This window comes from Theropithecus gelada, chromosome 7b (genome assembly GCF_003255815.1).
Source record: "Theropithecus gelada isolate Dixy chromosome 7b, Tgel_1.0, whole genome shotgun sequence".
Lineage (NCBI taxonomy): Eukaryota > Metazoa > Chordata > Mammalia > Primates > Cercopithecidae > Theropithecus > Theropithecus gelada.
In genome coordinates, this window is record NC_037675.1 from 5,561,783 (window position 1) to 5,587,591 (window position 25,809).

Consider the following 25,809-nt stretch of genomic DNA (forward strand, 5'->3'; position numbering starts at 1 on the left):
AGAAAACCAACAGAGGCTAGACGTGGTAGCTCACACCTGTCTCAGCACTTTGGGAGGCTGAGGTGGGCAGATCACTTGAGGTCAGGAGTTGGAGACCAGCCTGCTGAACATGGTGAAACCCTGTCTCTACTAAAAATACAAAAATTAGCCGGGCGTGGTGGCGCATGCCTATAATCCCAGCTACTGGAGAGGCTGAGGCAGGAGAAGCGCTTGAACCTGGGAGGCAGAGGTTGCAGTAAGGCGAGATCACGCCACTGCACTCCAGCCCAGGAGACAGAGTGAGAGAGATTCTGTCTCAAAAAAAAAAAAGACAAAGAAAACCAATAGAGAAGAATCAATAAACCAAAGTAAATTCTTTGAAAAGATTAACAAAATTGACTGGGTGTGGTGGCTCATGCCTATAATCCCAGCAACTGTGGGAGGCCGAGGAGGGCAGATCATTTGAGCTTGGAGTTTGAGACTAGCCTGGGCAACATGATGAGACTCTATCTCTACAAAAAAATACAAAAAATTAGCTGGGTGTGGTGGTGTACACCTGTAGTCCCAGCTACTTAGGAGGCTGAGGTGGGAGAATCACTTGACCCTGGGAGGTGGAGGCTGCAGTGAGCCGAGATTGTGCCACTGCACTCCAACCTGGGTGATAGAGGAAGACCCTGTCTAAAAAAAAAAAAAAAAAAAAAAAATAGATTAACAAAATTGACAAACCTTTAGCTAGACTGAAAGAAAAAAGAGGGAAGAAGACTCAAATTACTAAATCAGGAAAGAAAGACAGTACATTACTACCAATCTTACAGAATAACTTTTTCCTTTTTCCTAGCTATTCTGAAATGTGGTACCTTTGTTCTTCTTGAAGTTGTCAAGTTTATCCCCTAGACCTTCCACAGCTGACACAGAATGGCTTCTAGGCAATCTCCGCTTTAGTGATCTCTTTGAAGGGGAACGCAATTCCTGGTTGAAAAGATTTCTTCGTACTTTGGTCACTTCTGAAAGCATAAAAAAAAAAAAAAAGAAAAAGAAAAAGCCAAAGATTATCATCAATTAATGCCATATCTGAGAAAAGAAAGATAACCAAAACAGAGAAGCTTCTTAAGGAAACTACTCTACAGATTGCTATTGTCACATATGCTAATAAGGTTTCCTTAAATAGTATATTCCCATAATGCATTAAAAATATCTACTTTTGCAAATTAAAAAAATTTTATATGTTATTTTGCATGAGGTAGGGGGTACAATGTCATTCTTTTGCATGTGGATATCCAGTTGTCTCAGCATCATTTATGCAAAAGACTATTCATTCTCCATCAAATTGTCTTGGTACCCTGAATATCAGTTGACCATAATAAATGCTAGTGCTAATTTCTTTTTTAAAGGCTAGATAGAATTCAGCAGTGAAACCTTCTACTCCTGGGCATTTCTTTGTGAGTAGTTTTTTGATAACTAATTCAAACTTTTTACGTGTTATAGATCTACTCTGATTTTCTATTTCTTCTTGAGTCTGTTTTTAGTAGTTTGTATCTTTCTAGGAGTTTGTCCATTTCATCTAGGTTATCCAAAGTGTTGGTATACAGTGGTTTGTAGTATTCCATTCCGAATTCAATTTAAATCTAACTTCAGGAACACGAGGAAGGCCCACACCACTTAGTAAGTTAGAAACTTTACTCATTGTAAAATGGACATAATTCTTAAGTAAGAGGATGGCTAACAGAGGTCATGATCCTTTTAATATATCCCATGTTATGATTATTCTTCTCATTTTGGACCTTTTTGCTGCTGTGTATTCAGCTCAGCATTGAGCAGAGAACTGATCTTTTCAGTTCTACAGATTTCTTTCTTCTTCTTCGGACTACTTTACTAAGCTGCTGGGACATTTTAAATTTTATTCTTGACTCCAAAGCATGAAAGTTCTGATCATCTAGACTCAAAGAAAAAATAGCTGAAAAGTCAAGAAGTACTTGGCAAATCTAGCCAGATGATACCTTAATCTTAAGATAGCCTAGTGGAAGTGGTTCAAAAATTCACCAAGGGTGAATTCTTCAAAGATTAATCATTTAAACCCAAACCAAATAATCTAGCATCCACAAACTGGGAGCAACCCTTGTGTTTACCCATCAATGACATAAAGGTTCATATTAAGGTTATTAAGGACATCAATAACACACACCAAAGTTTTAAAAATTGTTTCCCTATCTCCATTATAAGAGTTCCTGTTACCTAACTTAGGCTGTTGGTGAAATTGATTTATGACCTGAAAGCCAAATTTGGTTTGTTATTCTCTATTTTCCCAATGTTTTGAAAAGTTTAATATCTATAGAAAATTTCAAATAATAATAAAATTAAACATAGGCCCATCAATAAAGTTCACCAACTGACAATATTTGTTTTCTCCTTCCTTCTCTCTATATGTACATTATTCCCCTAAACACTGGAGAGTAAGTTGCAAACATCGCAACTGTTCACTTCCTAAAGGTCAGCATGTATCTCCTAAAAACAAGGATGTTCTCTTCCATAACCCCAATGACATTATTACACTCAAAATATCTTTAACATTGATACAATATTATCTAGCATACATCGCTTCTTCAAATTTCTCTAGTTGTCTCAATAATATCCTTTCTAGTGGCCGGGCGCGGTGGCTCAAGCCTGTAATCCCAGCACTTTGGGAGGCCGAGACGGGCGGATCACGAGGTCAGGAGATCGAGACCATCCTGGCGAACACCGTGAAACCCCGTCTCTACTAAAAAATACAAAAAACTAGCCGGGCGAGGTGGCGGGTGCCTGTAGTCCCAGCTACTCGGGAGGCTGAGGCAGGAGAATGGCGTAAACCTGGGAGGCGGAGCTTGCAGTGAGCTGAGATCCGGCCACTGCACTCCAGCCCGGGCTACAGAGCGAGACTCCGTCTCAAAAAAAAAAAAAAAAAAAAAAAAATATCCTTTCTAGTATTTTTTCCCCTAAATTTAAGAGCCAAGCAGGGATCATGGAATGCATTTAGCTGTCATGCTTAAACTCCATTCATCTAAAACAGTTTCACTGCCTCTTTTCTTTTTCCTTTCTTCCGGCTTTCATGATAATTTTTTTTTTTTTTTTTTTTAAAGATTTCAGACCAGTTATTTTGCAAAATACAGTATTTTGAGACTATTCCTAGGGGACCATGTCCATGGTATTTGGACATACTTTATTAGCCAACAATCATACAAAGCCTTAATTTACACTTGTAAGCAGCTGCTTAAATACATACAATAAAAATAAAGTTGTCATTCTAGTGAATAAATATATACACTGAGAAAACAGTATACCTTGCACTGTATCTTTCACTGGCTGGGAAGGCTGCTGGGGAGCAGGGTGAGAGGTCTCCTGAAACATGAGAAAATCCAGAAAGAAAATTTAAATAGGCATTCATTGAAATAAAAGAATAAAGATTTCACATGAACCCTTTGACTCTTGCAATTCATTTATAGGAATCCATAGTAGAAATAATAAAATGTACCACAGAAATGTTCCAAAAACACTGCTGCACTATATAGTAATAATACAAAATAAAAAACACTATACATGCCCACAAAAAGTGAAACAGTTAAATAAATTACACACCCATCCAATGCGGACATTACAAGAATAAGGAAGGAAGACCTCTCTATATATGGTTGAGCATCCCTAATCTGAAAATCCAATATGCTCCAAAATCCAAAACTTCCTGAGTGCCAACACGACACTCAAAGGAAACACTCATTGGAGCATTTTGGACTTCTGGATGTGGGATGCTAACCAGTAAGTACATGTAATGCAATTGTTCCAAAATCCAAAAATATCTGAGATTGGAAACATTTCTGCTCCTAAGCATTTTGGGTAAGAGATACTCAACCTGTACTAACATAGAGATCTGTGATAGGGAAGAAAACGGAAAATATTAAGTATTCTAAGTTATATCATTTATATATATGTCTATAATGGATCTGCAGAAATCTTTGGTGTTATTGGTACATATAGAAAAGGGCCTGGAAATATACACAACAAACTATCATCAGTGATTACTTCTGATGAATGGATGGAGAAGGAACACCCTAACTTTTAACTTTATATGTTTTAATGATAATCATGTATACCTTTTTACCTAAGAAAGGAAAAGCCATATACATTAATTAGAGGGTGGCTATACTCTCAGAAACATTTCTTTATCAGACTGCTATTTACTTGCTATTACAGTAGAAGATTCAAGAGTCTAAACCCCAGATGCATCGAAACAAGGAAATTGTTTTTTTTTTTAAAAGATTTTTTGTTTTTTCAATTCATCGTAATAATTGAAGAAGCCACCACATATGGGCAGAAACTTAAAAAATGGTCTCAGTGATATAACCAAGGTCTTGCTGATAAGAAATGAGATGTGATCATTCTTATTTATATTGATTAATAACTCTTTTAAAGAGATAAACTGTAATTGTAAAAACATGTCATACATCCAGCCGGGCACAGTGGCTCATGCCTGTAATCCCAGCACTTTGGGAGGTCGAGGTGGGTGGATCACGAGGTCAGGAGATCGAGACCATCCTGGCTAACACGGTGAAACCTCATCTCTACTAAAAAATACAAAAAATTAGCCGGGCATGGTGGCGCACGCCTGTAGTCCCAGCTACTCGGGAGGCTGAGGCAGGAGAATGGCATAAACCTGGGAGGTGGAGCTTGCAGTGAGCTGAGATTGTGCCACTGCACTCCAGCCTGGGCGACAGAGAGAGATTGTCTCAAAAAAAAAAAAACAAAAAACAAAACAAAAAAAAAAACAGTCATACATCCAATTTCCTATCCAGGGGTTAGTAAACTACAGTGTATAGACCAAATCTGAACCACCTCTTATTTTTGAAAATAAAGTTTTTACTGAAACACAGTCATGCTCGTTTCTTTCCATAATGCCTGTGGCTGCTTTCCCACTACAGCAGGAGAACTGAATAGATGTTGCAGAGACGTATGGCCTGCAAAGGCTAAAACATCTACTATCTGGCCCTTTACAGAGAAAGTTTGTTAACCCTTGTTAATCCATGTAATTGAATGAAAAACTAGGAGAGTATGTCCTGGAGGTATTAGGGCAGGATCAAACTTCTTTTTTTTTAAATCATTGTGCTCTTCTGGAGTTAAGATGCATAAAAGAAATTAATATACATTAATGTAATTAATACTACATATCTACACTTGAGTTGTAAGTTCACTGCTTCCCGAGTTAACTATATTGACCGTTCGGAGAACTGAGATTTATTCTTTTAAAAATGTAATATCTGGTCCTTTCAGTTCAACAACTGTCACTTATCTATGGCACCAACTTTGACATAAAAAAACGTTACTAACCACAATCAAATCCTGACCTCAAATTTTTTTTTTTTTGACAGTCTCTCTCTGTAACCCAGGCTGGAGTGCAGTGGCTTGATCATAGCTCACTGCAGCTTCAAACTCCCAGGCTCAAGTGATCCTCCAACCTCAGCCTCCCGAGTGGCTGGGACTACAGGAGTGCGCCACCATACCTAATTTTTTAATTTTTTGTGGAGGCAAGGTCTCACTATGTTGCCTAGGCTGGTCTCCAACTCCTGGGCTCAAGTGATTCCTCCTGCGTTGGCCTCCCAAAGTTCTGGGATTATAGGCACGAACCACTGTGCCCAGTCGTAATTCTGATCTTAGAGAAGAAAACTATCTTGTGTAATCTAACACAAAAGTTTCAAAGTGTGCTAGAAAGATCTGCAAATCATTATGAAATCTAGTGAGAATAAAGGCCTGGCAACTTTTGGCCATTCAGTTTTGAATTTTCCAATCTTCAATGAGGATTGTGAGATATGTAAGATTTGCATTTCATTCACAGTTAAAGTATAAGAAAATGAACACCATTAACCCGTTAAAAGAAATCCCACCTCCAATTCCAAAGGATAGCTACAAATATCTAGAAACACAACAAACCACTATTATAATAACTAATGCTTCTAAAGATAGTTCTCATTAAATTTTAACTCTTCTCAGATAGTTCGTGCAGTTGAAAAGTTTCATTGTATTTTTAGTCCCTTTTTTCCTTAGCAAGACATTAATTCTACTCAGTAAACAAATTCCAGCTAGGTTTATTTTTTTTTCAACCAATAAAAACCTCAAGTCCTTATATCAACTGCCACGAAAAAAAACAACAACAATAGTACCCCGTTATCTGTGATTTCACTTTCCACGGTTTCAGTTTCCCATAGTCAACCATGGCCCCAAAATGGGTGAATATAGTACAATTAAGATATTTTGAGAGGGAGACCACATTCACATAACTTTTATTATATTATATTGCTATAATTATTCTATTTTATTATTGTTGTTGTTAATCTCTTACTGTGCCTAATTTGTAAATTGAACTTCTGCATGCATAGGAAAAAACAGTACTATATATAGGGTTCAGTACTACCTGTGGTTTCAGGCATCCACTGGGAGTCTTGGAACATATCTTCTGCAGATAAGGGGGACTACTCTACCTCCCGGCTCCATGACCGTCATCATCTTTTTTTTCAAAAAACTTATTATTCATTCATTCATTCATTCACTTAAAAGACATGAAGTCTTGCTCTGTCACCCAGGCTGCAGTGCAGTGGCACGATCATAGCTCATTGCAGTCTTGACCTCCTGGGCTCAAGTGATCTCCCCGCCTTAGACTCCTGAATAGCTGGGCCTATAGGCATGTGCCACCATGCCTGGCTAATTTTTTTTTTAATTTTATTTTTTGTAGAGACAAGTTCTCGCTATGTTGTCCAGGCTGGTCTCAAATTCTTGGTGTCAAAGTATCCTCCCTCCTCTGACTCCCAAAGTGCTGGGATTATAGGTGTGAGCCTCTGTGCCTGGCCTAAATTTGTTATTGAAGTAAAACACAACATATGGAAAAGCACCTTCTGGTATGCAACCGAAGTCCTACTACGATTATATATTCTCTTCCAGCGACCGCTTTGCTTATTTTAGTTATTGTTTTATGAGTTTTCTTATCTACATTAAAGATTTTGAATTAATTCATTCCTAACTTTTACTCACCATTTTTCCTCACATTACCTCTAAATATCACACTCTTCAGTAAAACTCTTAATCTCTTAACAAGTTTATATTTTCCTATTCCTTGGATTATAGTTTTATACACATTCATAAAAATATTTAATATTATTTCTGTATCCTCCAAAGTTCATTTTCCTAAAAGTAGGGACACTGCCTTTTTATTCTTATTTACTGTGTCATCTCAAACTGGAAGGATTACTTACCTTTTTCGTAGTTCTCTTTGACACTTTAGGAATTTCAATTTGTCGAAGATTCTGTGAAACCTCAGCAATGCTTTTATGTCTTATTAATGCATTTTTCCTTTTAAAAATAGAAATAGTCAATACATCTAGATAGAGGTTATATATAGTTAAATTCAAATGGAACTAGAGTCTAAGTGAAATAAAATATGGTTTAAATAAAAGCCAGTTATCTTAAGGTTGTTCTGGATTTATAATAAAACAAGTCACCCCAGAATTTTCAAAAGTAACAAATTCAACTAGTTATGAACAATGAAAAGCATCAAGGAAAATTTTAAAAGCTGAAACTCTAAGCTTATTTCATAAAAGGCCTAGTTCCTGGAGACCTCCTGTGGACAGTAAAGAAGGCTTTGTGAAATACGAAATAAACACTATACAGTCACGCAATGTTTCCTTCAATGACGAACTGCATATATGACAAAGGTCCCATAGGTTATAATGGAGCCTATTCAGAAACCTAATATATGACACTTGATATTGGCATTACAGATCAAGTAGGGGAAATGACTGCTCCTCAGTAACAATGCTGGAACATTAGCTTTTCCATTAGAAATAACATATACTATCTAGGTTTTGGTAGGCACACCCTGATGTTAGTACAACAAAAATTGCCTAACAACGCATTTATCAGGATGTATCCCTGTTGTTAAGCAAAACATGACTATATATTTCCTAGATAATATAAAGATTGTCAGATGCTCCTATTAGGAGCTCTAATAGTTGGCTTCTATATAGTTGGTCAGACATAAGGGCAGCTATTAGTTCAACAAATTATATGGACAAATATGACTGGACTGTGGTTTAAACACATCTTTTATCAGAACTATAACAGTGCAAATAATTCCTTTGATTCTTTGAGCTCTTACCTTCTTTTCTTGGCTGATCTGGTACGAAGTTCCTCCAGTTCATCAGATTCAGGGCTGCCTGACACTGATATATGAGCACTTGACAAAAAAGGCACAGAAAGAAGTGGTGATTTGTTCTCTTGTGTCATGGAGTCATCACTGAAAAAATCTGTAGGAAGGACACCAGCCAGCTTCTGAGGAATCACAAACCCTAGGCTGTTGTAAAGATTTCCAAGTGTCTTTGGGATAGAGTCAATATACCTGTGGAATAGATTGATTGAATATGGAACAGAGTTACCATCTTACCCTCTCTATTCCCTCCCTCACCCAGCCTAAGAAGTAGTCCTTACCACTCCAAAATTCAGAGACAACACCATATGTAGGTATTGACAAAACAATTTTAAAGTTAAGTTAGTAATCATCAAACTTACAATCTCAAAATTTCCTCCAGAAACTCAGCTAGGTACGCTGAATCCTCAGTTAAACATACCATGCGCAGCAAATCTGTCACCTGAAGGAGATTTTAGAACGTTACTAGATAGATGCCCTCTGCAGGGAAGCTCAAAGCATCTAGGGCTTATTTTAATGGCACGAAGCTATATACTTGCCTCCTCCACTACTTGTTCCATATCATCTGTACTTTCATTTATTGAAGGGCATTGCAGACACATCTCCAAACGAAGAAATACCTGAAGCTGGCACCTTGAGAGAAAAAAAAAACTTGGTCATATCTACTTTGGATGTCACTAAACGAAAAGCTCCTTCCTTAAGCATAGATCTATTTATATAAGAAACAACAATCAAAAAGGAGAAAAGCCAGTGCCTTTTCTAAAAACTGATATAGTTATTAGATAAATAGGTGATTCAAGCTGCATATTATAACATCAAAAAGAATTGGCTACAAAAGCATCTTCATGCAATTGGTAATCTTTTTTTTTTCTTTTTTTCTGCAACAGGGTCTTGCTCTGTTGCCCAGGCTAGAGTGCAGTACTGGGATCATAGCTCACAGTAGTCTTGAATTCCTGGGCTCAAACAATCCTCCAGCTTTAGCCTCCCAAGTAGCTAGGGCTACAGGTATACACCACCATGCTCACCTAATTAAAAAATTTTTTTTGGTAGAGACATGGTCTCACTATATTGCCCAGGATGGCCTCAAATTCCTGGCTTCAAGCAATCCTCCTGCTTTGGCTTCCCAAGGTGCTAGGATTACAGGCATGAGCCACCGTGTCACAAACAATCTATTTTAAACTGATACAAGCTCATCTCACAGCTTTGTTTTGGAGAGATGATTTTTAAAAAACGGTAGTTACTTACTCTCTAACTTTGTCTTCCTTATCCAGTTTTTTTCCTAGATTCTGTCGAAGACTTTTGCTAGTTTTTAAGAGATTACTTTTTACTTGATTCAGGCAGTTCATCTAAAAATACAAAATTATTACATAGGAGAATAGTGTTACTTGTCATTATTTCTAATTTCTTTCACAGTTGACTAAAGCCCTAAGAAGGGAAATACATTCCCTTACAAACTTCTCTATTCTTTCATTTGAATGAAAAAGTGACACGAATCTTCTTCTATCTTTAAAAAGAACATGGTAAAAAAGTTCTTTTGAGAGCTAGTGGGCATGGATAAAACAAGCCTGCCCTAAATAAAGTGTCTTAAAAGAAATGTTCCACAAAGCAGTGATTAAGAAACCTAAGTATTATAAACAAATCCTCCTGTTTGCTTTAGAGGAGCTCTGTGATGGCCACTGAACATGAATAAAACAACATGGTCTAAAAACAGTGGTTTGTAACACTCCCAGTGCCAAAGAATTATCCAGGGGGCTTTTTAAAAGTACCAGCCCCAGAGATCTGTTTCAGCTCATCTGGAGAGAGCAAGGCATCTATATCTATCTATAGCTATATATTTTATTTATTTATTTATTTTATTATTATTATTTTTTTGATGGAGTCTCACCCTGTCGCCTAGTCTGGAGTGCAATGGCACGATCTTGCCTCACTGCAACCTCCACCTCCCAGGTTAAAACGATTCTCCTGCCTCAGCCTCCCAAGTAGCTGGGATTACAGGTGCCTACCACCACATCCAGCTAATTTTTGTATTTTTAGTAGAGACGGGGTTTCACCATGTTGGCCAGGCTGGTGTCAAACTCCCAACCTCGTGATCTGCCCACCCTGGCCTCCCAAAGTTCTGGGATTACAGGTGTGAGCCACTGCGGCCAGTCGGCATATACATATTTTGTAAATGTTGTAGGTGATTCTAAAGTATAGCCAGGGTTAAAAACCACTGGCTTAATCATGCAGCTAACATATAGCTCACATGAGGAAAGGCTTTTCATTAGGAGACAATTATATGTAATTATCCCCGCTCACCCCATCTCTTTGATTTTTGCCTTACCAGTTCACCATATCCACCTTCTGAGATCTGGAATTGTACTTACTCCCTTACTCATCTTACCATTTTTGAATCACATATGGCATAACAGACATTTTCCAACACATTAACCAAATCCACCAACAACCAACCAACCACTACATCTATGACAAACAACAATATTTGGATTCTCTTACTTCTAATTCCTTGGTGCCTTTTGATTTTAGGAACATTTTAATGGTTGAGATCATGTTTCGAGCACATGCATTCAACATGATCTCTCCTGTGGCCACAGTCTTTTGGTATTTTTCACATATATATGATAGTAGCTCTTCCTCGGTTTTAAAATCTGTGAAAAAAATAAAATAAAATGGATTAATCAAATCTTGCTCAAGTCCTTGTATTATTTAGGCCAGTAGTTGTCCACTGGGGAAAATATTTCCTTGCAGGGAACATTTGGCTATGTCTGGATTGTCAAGACTGATGGCGGTGGGGGCGAAGGTGGCTGCTGGCATCTAGTATGTAGAAGCCAGGGATGCTGTTAAACATCCTACATTGCATAGGACAGCCCCACAACAAAGAATTATCTGCTCTAAAATGTCAATAGTCTAGACATTGAGAAAGTACAAAGACAAGTGATTAACTTAATTTTATTTTATTTGAGACAAGGTCTCACTCTGTCACCCAGGCTGGAGTGCAATGACACAATCTCGGCTCACCACCACTTCCGCCTCCCAGGCAGGCTCAAGTGATCTTCCCACCTCAGCCTCTAGAGTAGCTGGGACCACAAGCATGTGCCATCACACCTAGCTAATTTTCTGTATTTTTGGTAAAGACAGGGTTTCATCATGTTGCCCAGGCTGGTCTTGAACTCCTGAACTCAAGCCATCTGCCCGCCTTGGCCTCCCAAAGTGCTGGGATTACAGGCATGAGCCACCATGCCCAGCCAAGTGATTAATTTTTAAGGCTCTGTATACCAAGTGTAAGTGTTAACAATTTAAAGGTAGGAGGCCAGGCGTGGTGGCTCATGCCTGTAATCCCAGCAGTTTGGGAGGCCGAGGCAGGCGAATCACCTGAGGTCAGGAGTTCAAGACTTGTCTGGCCAACATGGTGAAACCCCTTCTCTACTAAAAATACCAAAAATTACCCAGGTGTAGTGGCACGCGCCTGTAATCCCAGCTACTCAGGAGGCTGAGACAGGAGAATCGCTTGAACCCGGGAGGCAGAGGTTGCAGCGAGCCGAGATCGCACCATTGCACTCCAGCCTGGGCAACAAGAACGAAACTCCGTCTCAAAACAAACAAATAAACAAAAAATTTAAAGGTAGGAAGAAATAAAACTGTCTTTGGTGATATGACATGATTAGAAAATCTGAAAGAACAAACAATAAAACTCCTGGAACTAACAAGTGATCATAGCAAATTTGCAGGATACAAGATTAATACATAAAAGTCCATTGCTTTCCCATATACCAGCAATATACAAGCAGAATTTAAAATTAAAAACACATTACCATTTAAATTAGCACCCCCCTAAATATGAAATACCCAGGTATTAAATCTAACAAAATTTGTATAAGGTCTATATAGGGAAAACCACAAAATTCTGTGAACGAAATCAAAGAACTAAATAAGTGGAGAGATATTCCATATTCACAGCAAGAAAGACTCAATACTGTCAAGATTTCAGATTCCCAATTTGATTTATAGATTCTATGCAATCCCTATCAAATTAGTTATATATTGACAAACTGATTCTAAAGTTTATAAGAAGAGGTAAAAGATCCAGAATAACTAACTCAATATTGAAGGAGAAAAACAAAGTTTGAGGACTGATAGTACCAAACTTCAGGATTTACTATAAAGCTACAGTAATCAAGACAGTTTGTGTGGTATTAGCAAAAGAATAGAGAGATCAATATAACAGGAGAGCCTGGAAATAGACCTACATAAATATAGTAAACTGATTTTTTTTTTTTTTTTTTTGAGACAGAGTCTTGCTCCATCACCCAGGCTGGAGTGCAGGGGCGCAATCTCAGCTCACTGCAACCTCTGTCTCCTGGGATCAAGCACCTCTCATGCCTCAGTAACCCCAAGTAGCTGGGACTATAGGCGCCTGCCACCATGCCTGGCTAATTTTTGTATTTTTAGTAGAGACAGGGTTTCACCATGTTGGCCAGGCTAATCTCGAACTCCTGACCTTAGGTGATCTGACCCCCTTGGCCTCCCAAAGTGCTGGGATTACAAGCGTGAGTCACTGCACCTGGCCTCAACAGATCTTTGACAAAGGAGCAAAGACAATATAATAGTGGAAGACTAATACAATCATCTTAGTAATAGATAAAAGCGGCAGAAAAAATGTACGGACGTGTATAAAACCAGATATTCAACAATTAGAGAATACACATTATTTTCAAGTGCACATAGAATATTAACAAAACTTGACCAAACATTAGGTCAGTTTCAGCAAATATTAAAGAATCAATCTTACAGACCACATTGAGCACAGTCCAAAAATATTCAAAGCTAATTATAAAACACTCCCTTATATTATAGATATCAGAAAATACTTATAAATAAGTATCAATGAAAATAGAAAATAGCAAATATATAATGCAGTTAGTTAGTTATACTTAAAGAGAAAATGTACAGACTTTAGACTTAAGTGATTATTTTGTAAAGCAGATAAATTAAAAACAATTAACTAGCTAAGGGTCCAACACATTAAGTACTATGAGAGAGTAAACCCCAAAAATAAAGGCAGAAAGGTAATCATAAAGAACAGAAATGAATAGACAATGCAACAGCAACAATAAACAGAAACAAAAGATGGTTCTTTGAAAAGTCAAATAATGCCGGACATGGTGGCTCACACTTATAATCCCAGCACTTTAGGAGGCCGAGGCAGGCTGATCACCTGTTAGGAGTTCGAGACCAGCCTGACCAATATGATAAAACCCCATCTCTACTAAAAATACAAAAATTAGCTGGGTGTAGTGGCATGCTCCTGTAATCTCAGCTACTAGGGAGGCTGAGACAGGAGAATTGCTTGAACCTGGGAGGAAGAGGTTGCAGTGAGCCAAGATCGTGCCATTGCACTCCAGCCTGGGCAAAAAGAGCAAAACTCTGTCTCAAAAAACAAAAAAAAGAAAAGCGAAATAAAACAAAATTCTATAGCAAGATTGAGCAATTAAAGAGAGAGAGGCAGAAGGCATAAATATTAGACATAAAATAGCAGGAATTCAAAATACTATTAAAAGTAAGGTCTAATTTGTTTCCATAAAGGTATCTAGTTGTTCCAGCATCATTTATTGAAAAGATTATCTCTTTCTTACGGAACTACTGGGGCATCTTTGTCAAAAATCATTTGCCCACTATTGTGCAGGTCTATTTCTGGACAAAATCTAGTCCAGAAATTATGTTCCCACCACACTGTCTTCAGTACTGTTGTTTCTGCCTTCCCTTGCATGTATCAACCACATTTCACACACTTTTACTAGCCCACTAAAGGTGTTCTGCCTTATTCAAACTGATTATCATCTATGGCTCTCACATTCCACAGGAAAAAAAAAAAATTCTTTAAAGGAGCATAAAACTTACACTCCAGAATTTTCTTTCTTTCTTTTTTTTTTTCTTTTGAGACAGTCTTGCTCTGTCTCTCAGGCTGGAGTGCAGTGGCACAATCTCGGCTCACCACAACCTCCGCCTCCCAGGTTCAAGCGATTCGCTTGCCTCAGCCTTCCAAGTAGCTGGGACTACAGGTGCGCACCACCACGCCTGGCTAATTTTTGTATTTCCAGTAGAGACGGAGTTTCATCAAATTGGGCAGGCTGGTCTCAAACTCCTGACCTTGTGATCTGCCCGCCTCGGCCTCCCAAAGTGCTGGGATTACAGGCGTGAGCCATTGTGCCCGGCCCACTCCAGAATTTTCAAAAGAACTCAGAGATGACATCGAAACACAGCACAATTCAACTTATTATTTTTTTTTAAAAAGGAAAGAAAAAAATAGGAAAATAGAAGCTGCTGGATTAAATTATTCCTACCTTTGAAAGATGTCAATAACCTAGCCCTAGATTACTCATAAACCCTTTTTCTTCTCCCTTTATTCACAAATGTAAAACTTCTTTAACCATTTGTCCTATGCCCAAGCCATGGGCCTTCTTTGTGACTTTGCTTACACTAATTCTCCACCTGGAATGCTCTTTTATCTTTCTGTCTTCTAACTCTGCCCATTCTTGGAAGTCTAGCTTGGACTCCAGTAGTTCCTAGAAGCCTTCACAGCTTATCCAGCCCTTATCTTCCCTGTCTGAACTCCTAGTCTAGACTTTACTTGCCAAATGGGCTTGTATTTTCTGTTTTAGACTTTTGGCTCTCTTCTTAGTTCTATTAGTTCATTTTATATATATATACACACATATATATATACACACACACACATATATACACACATATATATGTGTATTTGTTTATTAGTTCATTTGTTTTATCTTTGTAGCTAGATCATAAATCTAAGAATAGGACATTATCTTATTATTTATTGTATTCACCATAACACCTTTTTGGGCATGTAGCAGATAGTCAATAAACTAAGGGTATGATTAAAATTTATTTTTAAAAAAGAGGAGTATAAAAGAGTAAATTATAGACTAAGAGGAATACCTTTAGGTTTAGAACTTCTTAGTGTTCTTCCTCTATCTTCCAATTTATCTACTGTTCTCCCACTGGGTATCTTTTGGGTTCCTTTCTCCCCAGCCACATCCGGACTGCCATCTGGATGTAACTTCTGGGCCTTCACATTCAGCCTTGCAACATTCAACATCTTTAAGGAACGGCACATGGTATTCATCTTCTGTCTCACTGGAGTACGAGGGACACCTCCTACCAAAACATCAGAGGAAGGAAAGTAAATTGCCTTCCACTTCTGTGGAATCAAGAACTACTTTAATTCATATTACTGTGAAACAATATCAAAATGAAGCATATCCCTCCAGAATGATTTGAATTAGGAAATACTTGCATCTCTTTCTGCCCACACACAGGGTAGAAAGAGAACCTTTCTTTTAACCAAAGTTTAGGAACTAAACATCTCTATGTGATTGGATTGGAACTAAACATCTCAATGGATGGTTTTCCCATAAGGCAAATGCCAAACAGACTTATTTTGTTGTTACCCAATGGCCACCAAAAATAGTGATGAAACTTTTCTGAATGACAATTTAGCAATCTACATAAAGAGCCAGTTTTCATACCCTGACACAGTAACCGGTTCCTGGAAACTTCTGCTAAGGTAATTACTTAAAAAACAAATTATATGCATAATGTATACTACGGTATTATTTATAATGCTGAAAACTGAAAGCAATCTAAATGTTCAACCTGAGAATTTTGTAACTTTAGTTAATGAGGTGGAATAATATCTAAAAAGGCAAGATAGCAAAAGAAAAAATACTTATAAGCAGAACACAAAGTTGTATTTGAATTTCTATCATAATTAAAAATGAAGATGGTTTATTCGTTAGACAGATAAGACTGGGTGATTTTTAAAAAATCATTATTGAACTAATGTAATTATTTTAAAATTTAATTATAAAAATTTGCCCTTCTTTATTTAGTTACCATTTCAACCTCATTTCAGGAAATGCCAATCTTTTAAAATGTAGTCTCAGAAAACAATGCCTTAAGAAACAGCCCTTCTAGGTGCATACGTTTCTTTTTGCTGTCTTCTTGATGAGTTATGGTGGATTCTTCACGAGATTTTCTCTGGTAGAGCTCGGCAAGGCAATGTGTTAATTCACCTTCAGTTTTGGAAGACTCTTCCTTATTAGCTGAGGCAGCCTGTAACGACCTGTAAAGTCAAGATGTCTAGAATAAAACCAAAATTCTAATTTTGCAAAATGCTTTAGAAATAAACAACACTGAAATACCCACTGTCCTCTAAAAAGCTAACCAAAAGATGTCCCCACAAGATGCCTTCAAAAATATATTTTCTTAGGAGAGAAAATGTCTCTCCTCTCATTTTTGATTTGAATGAATGCAGGAACCAAAGCTGTCTTGTTTACAAAACCATTAACTATTACATATAATATTGACTTTTATTAATAGGATTCTTCATGAATTAGGGTACAAGTCTAATTATGGCAACTATTTCACTTCAGGTTTCCATAGTTATTTTTTACTCAGTTTCCATATATCAAAGTAAAAAATGATGTTAATACATTGTAGTAAGTATTGCAATGACTTCGAATAATTCTTTCACATTGTAATAAACTAATTTGGGATTGATGAGAAGAGGAGGAAGTAGGGCAGGCAGGAGGGGTGATTAGTTATTAAATGCTTTTCCACCTAGAGCTAAATATGTCATTAACGAAATTATGAAAATGGCACAACATTCAAAATGTGTTATTTGTATTTTAATACCTTCCATTATCTGATATATCTGATTAAAAAGTGGAAGAAAGTTACGGTGACATTAGTTGAACAGATATTACAGGGTGGAATACGTGCTGGGTCTATCGGTTTCATCCATACAGCCAGTATGAAGCAGGTTAATCCTCCCTAAGTGTGCTGGTGCTCTGTCACCCATCTTGGAGTGCAGTGGCACGATCTTGGCTCGCTGCAACCTCCACCTCCTGGATTCAAGTGAATCTTGTGCCTCAGCCTCCCAAGTAGCTGGGATTACAGACATGTGCCACCATGCCGGGCTAATTTTTTTGTATTTTTAGTAGAGACGGGGTTTCACCATGTTGGTCAGGCTGGTCTTGAACCCTAGGCCTCAAATGTCTGCTGGCCTTGGCTTCCCAAAGTACTGGGGTTGCAGGTGTGAGCCACCATGTTGGGCCTGGATTTTCCATAAAGACAATCATATTATCTTCAAACACTTCAATATTTACACCTTATAACAATACTTAGAGATAATTACAAAAAAAAAAAAAACATGGGCCACATTTGTACATTAAAAACTACAAAACACTGAGGGAGATTAAAGAGAGACCTAAATAAATGGATAGCTGCACCATGTTCATGGATCGGATGACTCAACATTGTTAAGATGTCAGTTCTTTCCAAATTTATCTACGAATCAATGTACTCCTAGAGTTTCAACAGACTTGTGTGTGCGTGGAAACTGACAAGCTGTTTCTGAAGTTTATATGAAAATGCGAAGTATCTAAAATAACCAAAAAAAATTCTAAAAAAACAAAACCAAAGTTTAGAGGACTTATACTACCTGATTTAGTGACTAGTGCTATAAAGCTACAGTATATGGTATTGCTGTAACGCAATATTGAAGATAATGTCGTATTAACATAGTTTCTGGACTGTATTCTGTCTAGAAATCAATCTGCACAAAGGTGGCCAGTTGATTTTTGATAAGGTGCCATGGTAACTAGTGGGAAAGATAGTCTTTTAGCAAAATGGTGTTGGAACAATTGAATGGATATCTGTGTGGAGAAAATAAACGTCAACCATACCTCTTAATAATAGGTTGAATTTCAGCCGTATCGTTTACATTTCTAATATTGTTTGTCTTTTAATTGCTTGATCTTGCTATAGATTATTTTATTTGGCTTTTCAAATAACCATCTTTTGTTTCTCTTGATCACTTACATTTATTTGTTTTCTATTTAATTTATTTCTGTTCTTATCTTCATTGCTTTCCTTCTTTTGTAGGGTGGAGGTTACTCTCTTGTTTACTTCTCATGTTGGATTCTTAGTAATTGATTACTAACTTTTTTCTTTACAAAAATAGTCTGCAAATACTTCTTTAAGTATAAATTCAGCTGCATTATTCAAATTTGCTGTTTTCTATTTGCGTTGATAGTTATAAATATTTTCTCACTTTCATAATATAAGGGAGTGTTTATATTTAACTAGACGAATTACTTTGGTAAATTTTAAAGAATTTTTAGCATGTATATGTTTATATATTGTTAACATATTATCTAACATACTCTCACAATATATACTAAGTATGAGAGTATTTTATCTTTGTAATTAGTTTTTAATATTATTAGACTGTACTCAGAGAATGTGGCCTGTTAAGAAAAAAATGCAGATAACTGAACATTGATTTTAATAATTAATACTCAGAGATATAAAAAAGTTTTACCCAAATGACTCCATCAAATTGGAACTAGCACCACGGATGTTACAGAAAGGAAACCACTTTTCCACAACAGCTGGACTCCAGGGAGTGGTGTGGCCAAGTTCCTGCTGGGCCCACTCTGGAACAGGAGAAGCTATTGGAGCAAAGGAACAGAGGCAGGAGAGGAAACCGCATAAGAACCAAAGCAGAGAATTCTAAGCACTTGCTCTTCCCCTGGACTGACTGCATCCCTCCAAAGGACATACAAAGTGCATTTGTTCTCCGGCTAACATTTGTTCTCTGGCACCACAAACTGCTACAGGCCTATGTGGTAAATAAAAAATGCTACTGAAAAACCTACAGATACAATTTAAAATCTTTTGTTATTACTGGCTATAAATCCTCTCATCTTATTTCTGAAATGTTCCTCTAACCAGGTTAAAAATATATATTGTTCTTCTATTTATTTATTTATTTTTTTGAAACAGAGTTTCACTCTTCTTGCCCAGGCTGGAGTGCAGTGGCATGATCTCGGCTCATGAGCCGCAACCTCCGCCTCCCGGGTTCAGGCAATTCTCCTGCCTTAGCCTCCTGAGTAGCTGGGATTACAGACATGTGCCACCACACCCAGCTAATTTTGTATTTTTAGTAAAGACAGGGTTTCTCCATGTTGGTCAGGTTGGTCTCGAACTCCTGACCTCAGGTGATCCGCCTGCCTTGGCCTCCCAAAGTGCTGGAATTATAGGCCTGAGCCACAGCGCCTAGTCCTGTTCTTAAAAATGGCTTTGTACGGTTGCGCACAGTGGCTCATGCCTGTAATCCCAGCACTTTGGGAAGCCGAGGTGGGTGGATCACCTGAGGTCAGGCGTTTGAGACCAGCCTGGCCAACATGGCAAAGCCCCGTCTCTACTAAAAGTGCAAAAATTAGCTGGGTGTGGTGGCAGGTGCCTGTATTCCCAGCTATTCAGGAGGCTGAGGCAGGAGAAGCTTGAACCCGGGAGGCGGAGGTTGCGGTGAGCTAAGATCACGTCACTGCACTCCAGCCTGGGCAAAGAGCGAGACTCAGTCTCAAAAAAAAAAAAAATGGCTTTGTGCAATAATAAATATACAGTAACAAAACTGCAGAATATCACAATTCTGTTGCACTGAGTAGGTAAATTGGAAATAGGAAGATGTGGCTCTGCGTTGGGGAGTGTAAGGGTAGAAGGTTCTCTTAAAATAAGCCTGATGGAGGAGGTGGTTGGGGGAACAGTAACAGAAATTTCAGTGAACTCTGTAATTCTGAGAGGTCCATCTAAGACCCTAGACAAATGAAATGTTAGACATTAATGAAGTCTTGGGGAAAAAAACCCAAATACTTAAAATGTATTCAAACTTATTGAGACAACCAAGTTTTAAGCCTTCGTTGAGTGACAGAATTCAGAGATAAATACAATGCCTACTTCGAAAGGAGCTCCCAGTATAGGAAGAGTAGGTCCACTCTTGTGAAGTCATGGAGATATGTATAAATGTTAGCATATGCTAACTCTGTCTAGATGGGCAAGGAAGGTCTCATGGAGAATGCAGTATTTGGGCTAGGTTCTAATGCAGGAATAGGATCTCACCCAGACGGAGCATGGTGGGGAGACTGGACAACAAGCTGGCACACTGATTTATAACCTGGAAGAAACTGTGGGCCATGCTACAGCAGAGTCCTTGTAAAATACTGCAGTTTTTCCTTTACCAAATTCCAAAATACAGTTTTCTGAGCTGCTTCCAAGACTATATACATAGTTAAGATACAGTCTGTTCTACAATACAAAACTTTCTACAAATAGCCTACACACAATTGATAAGTAAGGTAGTGACATTAATACAAAATATTATGTTGCTTTGGTTATGTGATCATTCCTAATGTGCTATTATTTTATACCACCAAGTAGCAGCAGCTGAATTCAAAGTGCACAAACACAACTAAATACAAACAGCCAGAGGAGCACAGTGCTGTACACTACACCCTTTCTTTTTTTTTTTTTTGAGATGGAGTCTCACTGTCGCCCAGGCTGGAGTGCAGTGAGCAATCTCGGCTCACTGCAAGCTCCGCCTCCTGGCTTCACGCCATTCTCCTGCCTCAGCCTCCAGAGTAGCAGGGACTACAGGCGCCCGCCACCACGCCCGGCTAATTTTTTGTATTTTTAGTAGAGATGGGCTTTCACCATGTTAGCCAGGATGGTCTCGATCTCCTGACCTCATGATCCACCAGCCTTAGCCTCCCAAAGTGCTGGGATTACAGGCATGAGCCACCGTGCCCAGCCGACTACGCCCTTTCAACTCGTGTTCTTCTCCTTGGCTGTTTGGCCACATGCACTTTCCTGGAAGTGCTTATGATGTAGTTCCCTATCGTTGTCATTGGCCCCTGTCTCCATAATACCACAGCCTCAACCCTTCCATCATGCCATCTTCACCTTTCTTTTAAGGGATAAGGTATATTTATTATGGAATTTACTTATTATGAATTTAATGTGTCTTTTAATCAAACTATAATTATTAGGATTGCACTTTTTTTGTTGTTTTTAATTGAGACAAGGTCTTGCTATGTTGCCCGGCTGGTCTTGGACTCCTGGGCTCAAGCAATCTTCTTGCTTCAGCCTCCTGAGGTCTTGGACTCCTGGGCTCAAGCAATCTTCCTGCTTCAGCCTCCCGAGGAGCTGGGATTACAGGCACGTGTCCCCCCACCCAGGATTGCCTTAGTTTTTATCATTGCCAAAGATTTTGAGAAGTCTGTCCCAACTGTAGTTCTCCCAAAGCTATTATTTTTAGTGTAAGATTTTGTAGAATTTTTTAAACAAGCAAAAGAAACTTCACATCACATGACAGCATAAATGCCTATAATTGCATCTGCTGTTTTATTACAAAATTCAGACAAGGGCAGTAAAGGTCTATGAGAATAAATATGACATGATAGTTTCTTCTCAAGTCATTGTATGCTGGATTAGGGGAGAACGGCCAGAAATACCTGCCTCAGGCCTCCAAGTCTCAAGCCTCCCTCTGCATGGAGAGAGAGTGCCCCTCACAGAGTTACCTGCACCTCTTCCAGCAAATGCCAAGCAGGAGCCCAACGCTAAAAACAAGGCCACCCTCCACTGGCCTCCCAGGCAGGACTTTGGAGGGAGCCCTAGGCCCTCGGAGTTAGATGCCCTCCTTGTAGTCTCCACGCCTACATGGGCAGGAGTGTGGGTGGGCCAAACACCCACACTTCTTACCCCCCAAACTCACAGGTTCAGCACCATTAGCTGCATTGAAACCACCAGGAATTAATCTCATGATCCCCTTGATAGCTGCTTTTTCCCATCATGCGAAGCCCTAGACCCCTAGGTCACTCCAGTCTGCCCACTGGAATCTCCTCACTGCTCCTTCCGTCTCCCATCCTGTCACCTCGGCCCAGCCCTTCCACACATAAAATCCTCCCACCCTGCCCTCTGGAACTCACTGACCCTCATCAGCAAAATCCCCTATATCCTCAATTCCATCTTCTCCTGCCCTGAACACACTGTTTCCCCTGCAGCGCTAGAGAGAGCTGACTGCTCCCCCGCCAAGCTCTTCTTCGACTTGGCCCTGAGGTGGGCTGGTATCCTCCTTGCCTCTTCCAGATCATTTTCCCTCTACCTGCTGAAAATAATGACAAAAACCCAGCTTTGAGTCTCACATCAAAGCCTATACTCTCATAGTCATCTAACAAGCCTGGATCATTCCCCCTTACTCCTCAAAGACTGTTAGCTCCCGACTCACCACCATCAGTCTCTCCAGTACTATTTAGTCTTAACTCTGGATTATTTCAATACACACATTTGATGCTACCAACACTCTGGCCTTTGTCCCCTTGAATTCCTCGCTTCTGGTGCCCCGGTGCATTGCCATCCTTCAGTCACTCTCTCCTCCTGGTCACCACTGTCTATGATCTCAAGCACCCCACTCTGACCACCTCCATCTATTTTTTAACTCTCTCCTTTGAGCACATTGGCTCCAGAAATCCTGAGACCCCTACAACCCACTGATCTGATCGCCTGTCCTTGTTGTCCTCACTTTCCTCCTTACCCTGCCTTGTTCCATGGACAAATCCTAAATCTCTTCCCGTTCATACCTTTGAATCCCTGACCCCTCTCTAGCTTTACCGCCCTCATTTGGGAAAATTCCAACCCTGGTTAATCCAGCTCCCTGCCTGCTCTGCAGCTGTGCCAGCTGGTGAATGTGGTTGGAGGAAGGCAAGCCCATAGAGGGATCTCACTTTACCTTCACGACCATCCCAGCAACATTCCACCTTCCTGCTATCTTCACCCTCTCACCAGCCACTTCCTTCTCCCCTCTCTCCTCAGCCTCCAGCATCTCCTTAAGTCTTCATTTTCAGCTGATGATGTCACTTCCTAACTCACTAAAAAACCTGAAGCAATCAGAAGAGAACCCCATACACTCACACCAACATCACTCACCTCGGCACCCCAGCCCTTATATTTTTGCCTTCCCCCAGTTGTCACAGATGAACTGTGCTTGTTCCCAAGACCAACCCCTCCACTTGCGCTTCCTCAAAGCCCTCTAACCAACAATTCTCTCTATCCCCTGCATTAATTTTTACCATATTATCTCATCAGCATGCAAGCAGGCTATTATTATTTCTAAAAATCAAAACCAAAAACCTTGACCCTTCTTCCCTCTGTAGTCACTGTTTTCATTACTCTAATATCTTTTAGATCAAAACTACTCCAAAAAATTGTCTGCACTTGCTGTTTTCCTCTTTTCACAGTCTCTCCTGAACCTACTCCCACTCACATTTCTACCCTCACAATTCCACCAAAACTGATATCACAACCATCACATTGTGATGGTATCACGAGCATCCACACTGCTCAGTTGAATGTCAGCTCCCAGCCTTCATCTTCCTTGGCCTATCAGTAGTAAATAACCCAGTCAAGCGCTTCCTCTCTTCACTTGGCTTCCAGGGTACCACAATCTGGGTGTTCTTTACCTCAGTGACTGTCCCCCTTTTGTCTCCTTTGCTGGTTTCTCTCTCCTCATCCCCCAGACTGCTTAACATTGGGATGCAGGGGTTAGTCCTTAGTCCCCTTCTCTTTCCCATCTATGCCCACCCCCATGGTGATCTTAACCCATCTCATGGCTTTAAACATCACTGATGACTCCCATCATCTCTAGTCCAAACAAATCTCCCAAACACAAACATGCATAGTTGATGCCTACTCAATACCATGTGTGGATGTCTAACGAACAACTCAGACTTACCATGCCCAAAACAAACCCTCCAGTCCTCACCACCCCAGCCCCTGGTTCTCCCACAGCCTTCCCCATCTCAGAAGGAAACTGCTTTCTACCAGTAACTTAGGCCAAAAGTCTCTGGAATCATTTTCAATTTCTCTATAGCTCACCCTACACATTTAATCTAACAGCAAATTTTGCTGGCTTTACCTTCAAAATATATCCAAGAGCTACAAGTACTTCCAACTACCTGCATTTCCCACCATCTCTTGCCTGGATTATTGCAATATTTCTGACTGGTTCTAGCCTTGCCTCAATATGGCAGCCAGAGTAATGCTGTGAAAACATAAGTCAGATCGTGTCACTGCAGAAAATCCCCAAAGGCTTCCTCTCTCACTCATAGTAGAAGCCAAAGTCTTTTCAGTACCTGTAAAGCCCTGCTGCTGGCTCTCTGCTGCTGTTTAGTCTGCTGCTGGCTCTCTGACCTCACCCCCTCCTACTCTCTCCTTGCTCCTTTCACCACAGCCACAGGCTTCCCTGCAACTCCTCTAACACCCTTCTGAGCCTTGGCACTCGCTATTGCCTCTACCAGCAACTCCTTGCCATCACTTCCTTCATGCCTTTGCTCAAATATTATTTTTTCAGCAAGGCCTTCCCTGACCACCCTACTTAAAATTGCAACCCTCCCGACCCTAACACACCCCATTCCTTTGTTCCTGCTTTACTACTATAACTTTAGTCTCTTTAGAATAAACTGTAATTTTCCTGACTTACTGTTTTGTCTCCCCTGACTAGATGGGAAGATATCTTTGTCCATATTGTTCTCTAATATAGTCCCAGTACCTCAAACAGTGCCTGACATACAGCAGGTACTCAAATCTGTTGAATAAATGAATGAATTAAAGAAATATCAAGTTGACATTTAAATCTACCTAGCATAAATAAAGTTTGTAATACTAATATGATACAAACCTTATTTATGCTAGGTAGATTTAGTAGTAACAATGCATTTAGTTGCAATGCCAGTAGTAACAATGCAATGCAGGGTAGATAGAATCACAACAGTTTTATATGCAGTATTTATTAAATATATTAAAAACCATGACTTCGATTTCAGACTGGTTTCATGGAACCTGCAGCCTCCTCAGAAGTACTTAAGGAATTCTATAAACAATAATGATTTAAACTGCCTGAAGTATTGTAGCTTTCTTTTATCTGTGTTATAACATATTGGGGTTCTACTAACTGCACAGTAAAAAAGTCCCGATGCTGGAAAAGACTGCAAACCACCCTAGACTATGTTAGTTACTGGTTTAGGAGCTTACCAGCAGAAGCAGTATCTGCAAGTGAATCATGAGTCTGATTCAATATACCATCCACAACATCTGAGAAAACGGAAGCTGTGTCCCGGGGGCTGTCAGTCACAGCTGTTTGGAGAACATGTCGTTGAAATTCAGCCTCCTTGGTGCGGAACACAGTGAGGATTGTAGCATTGGCAGAGAGCGGGGAAATAACTCCAGTGATGGGGGGCCAGCCTTCACCAGGGTCCACATCAGCAACCTATGTGAGAAGTTCTAATTAGTTGAGAATATTATTGTCAATATGCCTAAAGAAGAATGTAGTGTACTAAAAGACAGAATAACCATTTTCCCAATGATTATTAATGTGAAAACTATGAAAAAAAAGAGAGAGATTTGATAATTATTAGAGGTAGAAGGGAATTTATTAATCACAGAGTCCTAATATTTCTACTTACAAATAAGTAAAACCTGACATTACCAGGAATATTTACTAGGTATTTACTATGTGCTCACTGAATCCTCACAATCGTCCTGAGGTAAAATAATTATTATCCCCATTTTATAAAGGAGGGATTGAGGCTGAGGCAGAAGTAACCTGTTAAAGCCACCTACTTGGTAAGAGAAGATGCCAAGCATATGTGACTTTGAAACCCATGTACTTAACCATGAGGCAGAAATACCACTTG

General features: G+C 39.3%; 1 protein-coding gene across 1 annotated transcript in view; it reads right to left on the bottom strand.

Annotated features, from left to right (window-relative positions):
- The window catches only part of TICRR (TOPBP1 interacting checkpoint and replication regulator), a 54,496-nt gene that overhangs the window by 18,916 nt on the left and 9,771 nt on the right, over positions 1-25,809 (bottom strand). The window contains exons 4-15 of the mRNA XM_025392812.1: positions 25,148-25,382; positions 18,603-18,732; positions 16,201-16,340; positions 15,155-15,373; positions 10,694-10,845; positions 9,443-9,543; positions 8,737-8,830; positions 8,560-8,639; positions 8,150-8,389; positions 7,248-7,344; positions 3,294-3,351; positions 837-983 (exon numbers count right to left, since the gene is read on the bottom strand). Of these exons, the coding sequence (XP_025248597.1) occupies positions 837-983; positions 3,294-3,351; positions 7,248-7,344; positions 8,150-8,389; positions 8,560-8,639; positions 8,737-8,830; positions 9,443-9,543; positions 10,694-10,845; positions 15,155-15,373; positions 16,201-16,340; positions 18,603-18,732; positions 25,148-25,382 (1,693 nt within the window). The remainder of the gene's footprint in view (positions 1-836; positions 984-3,293; positions 3,352-7,247; positions 7,345-8,149; positions 8,390-8,559; positions 8,640-8,736; positions 8,831-9,442; positions 9,544-10,693; positions 10,846-15,154; positions 15,374-16,200; positions 16,341-18,602; positions 18,733-25,147; positions 25,383-25,809) is intronic.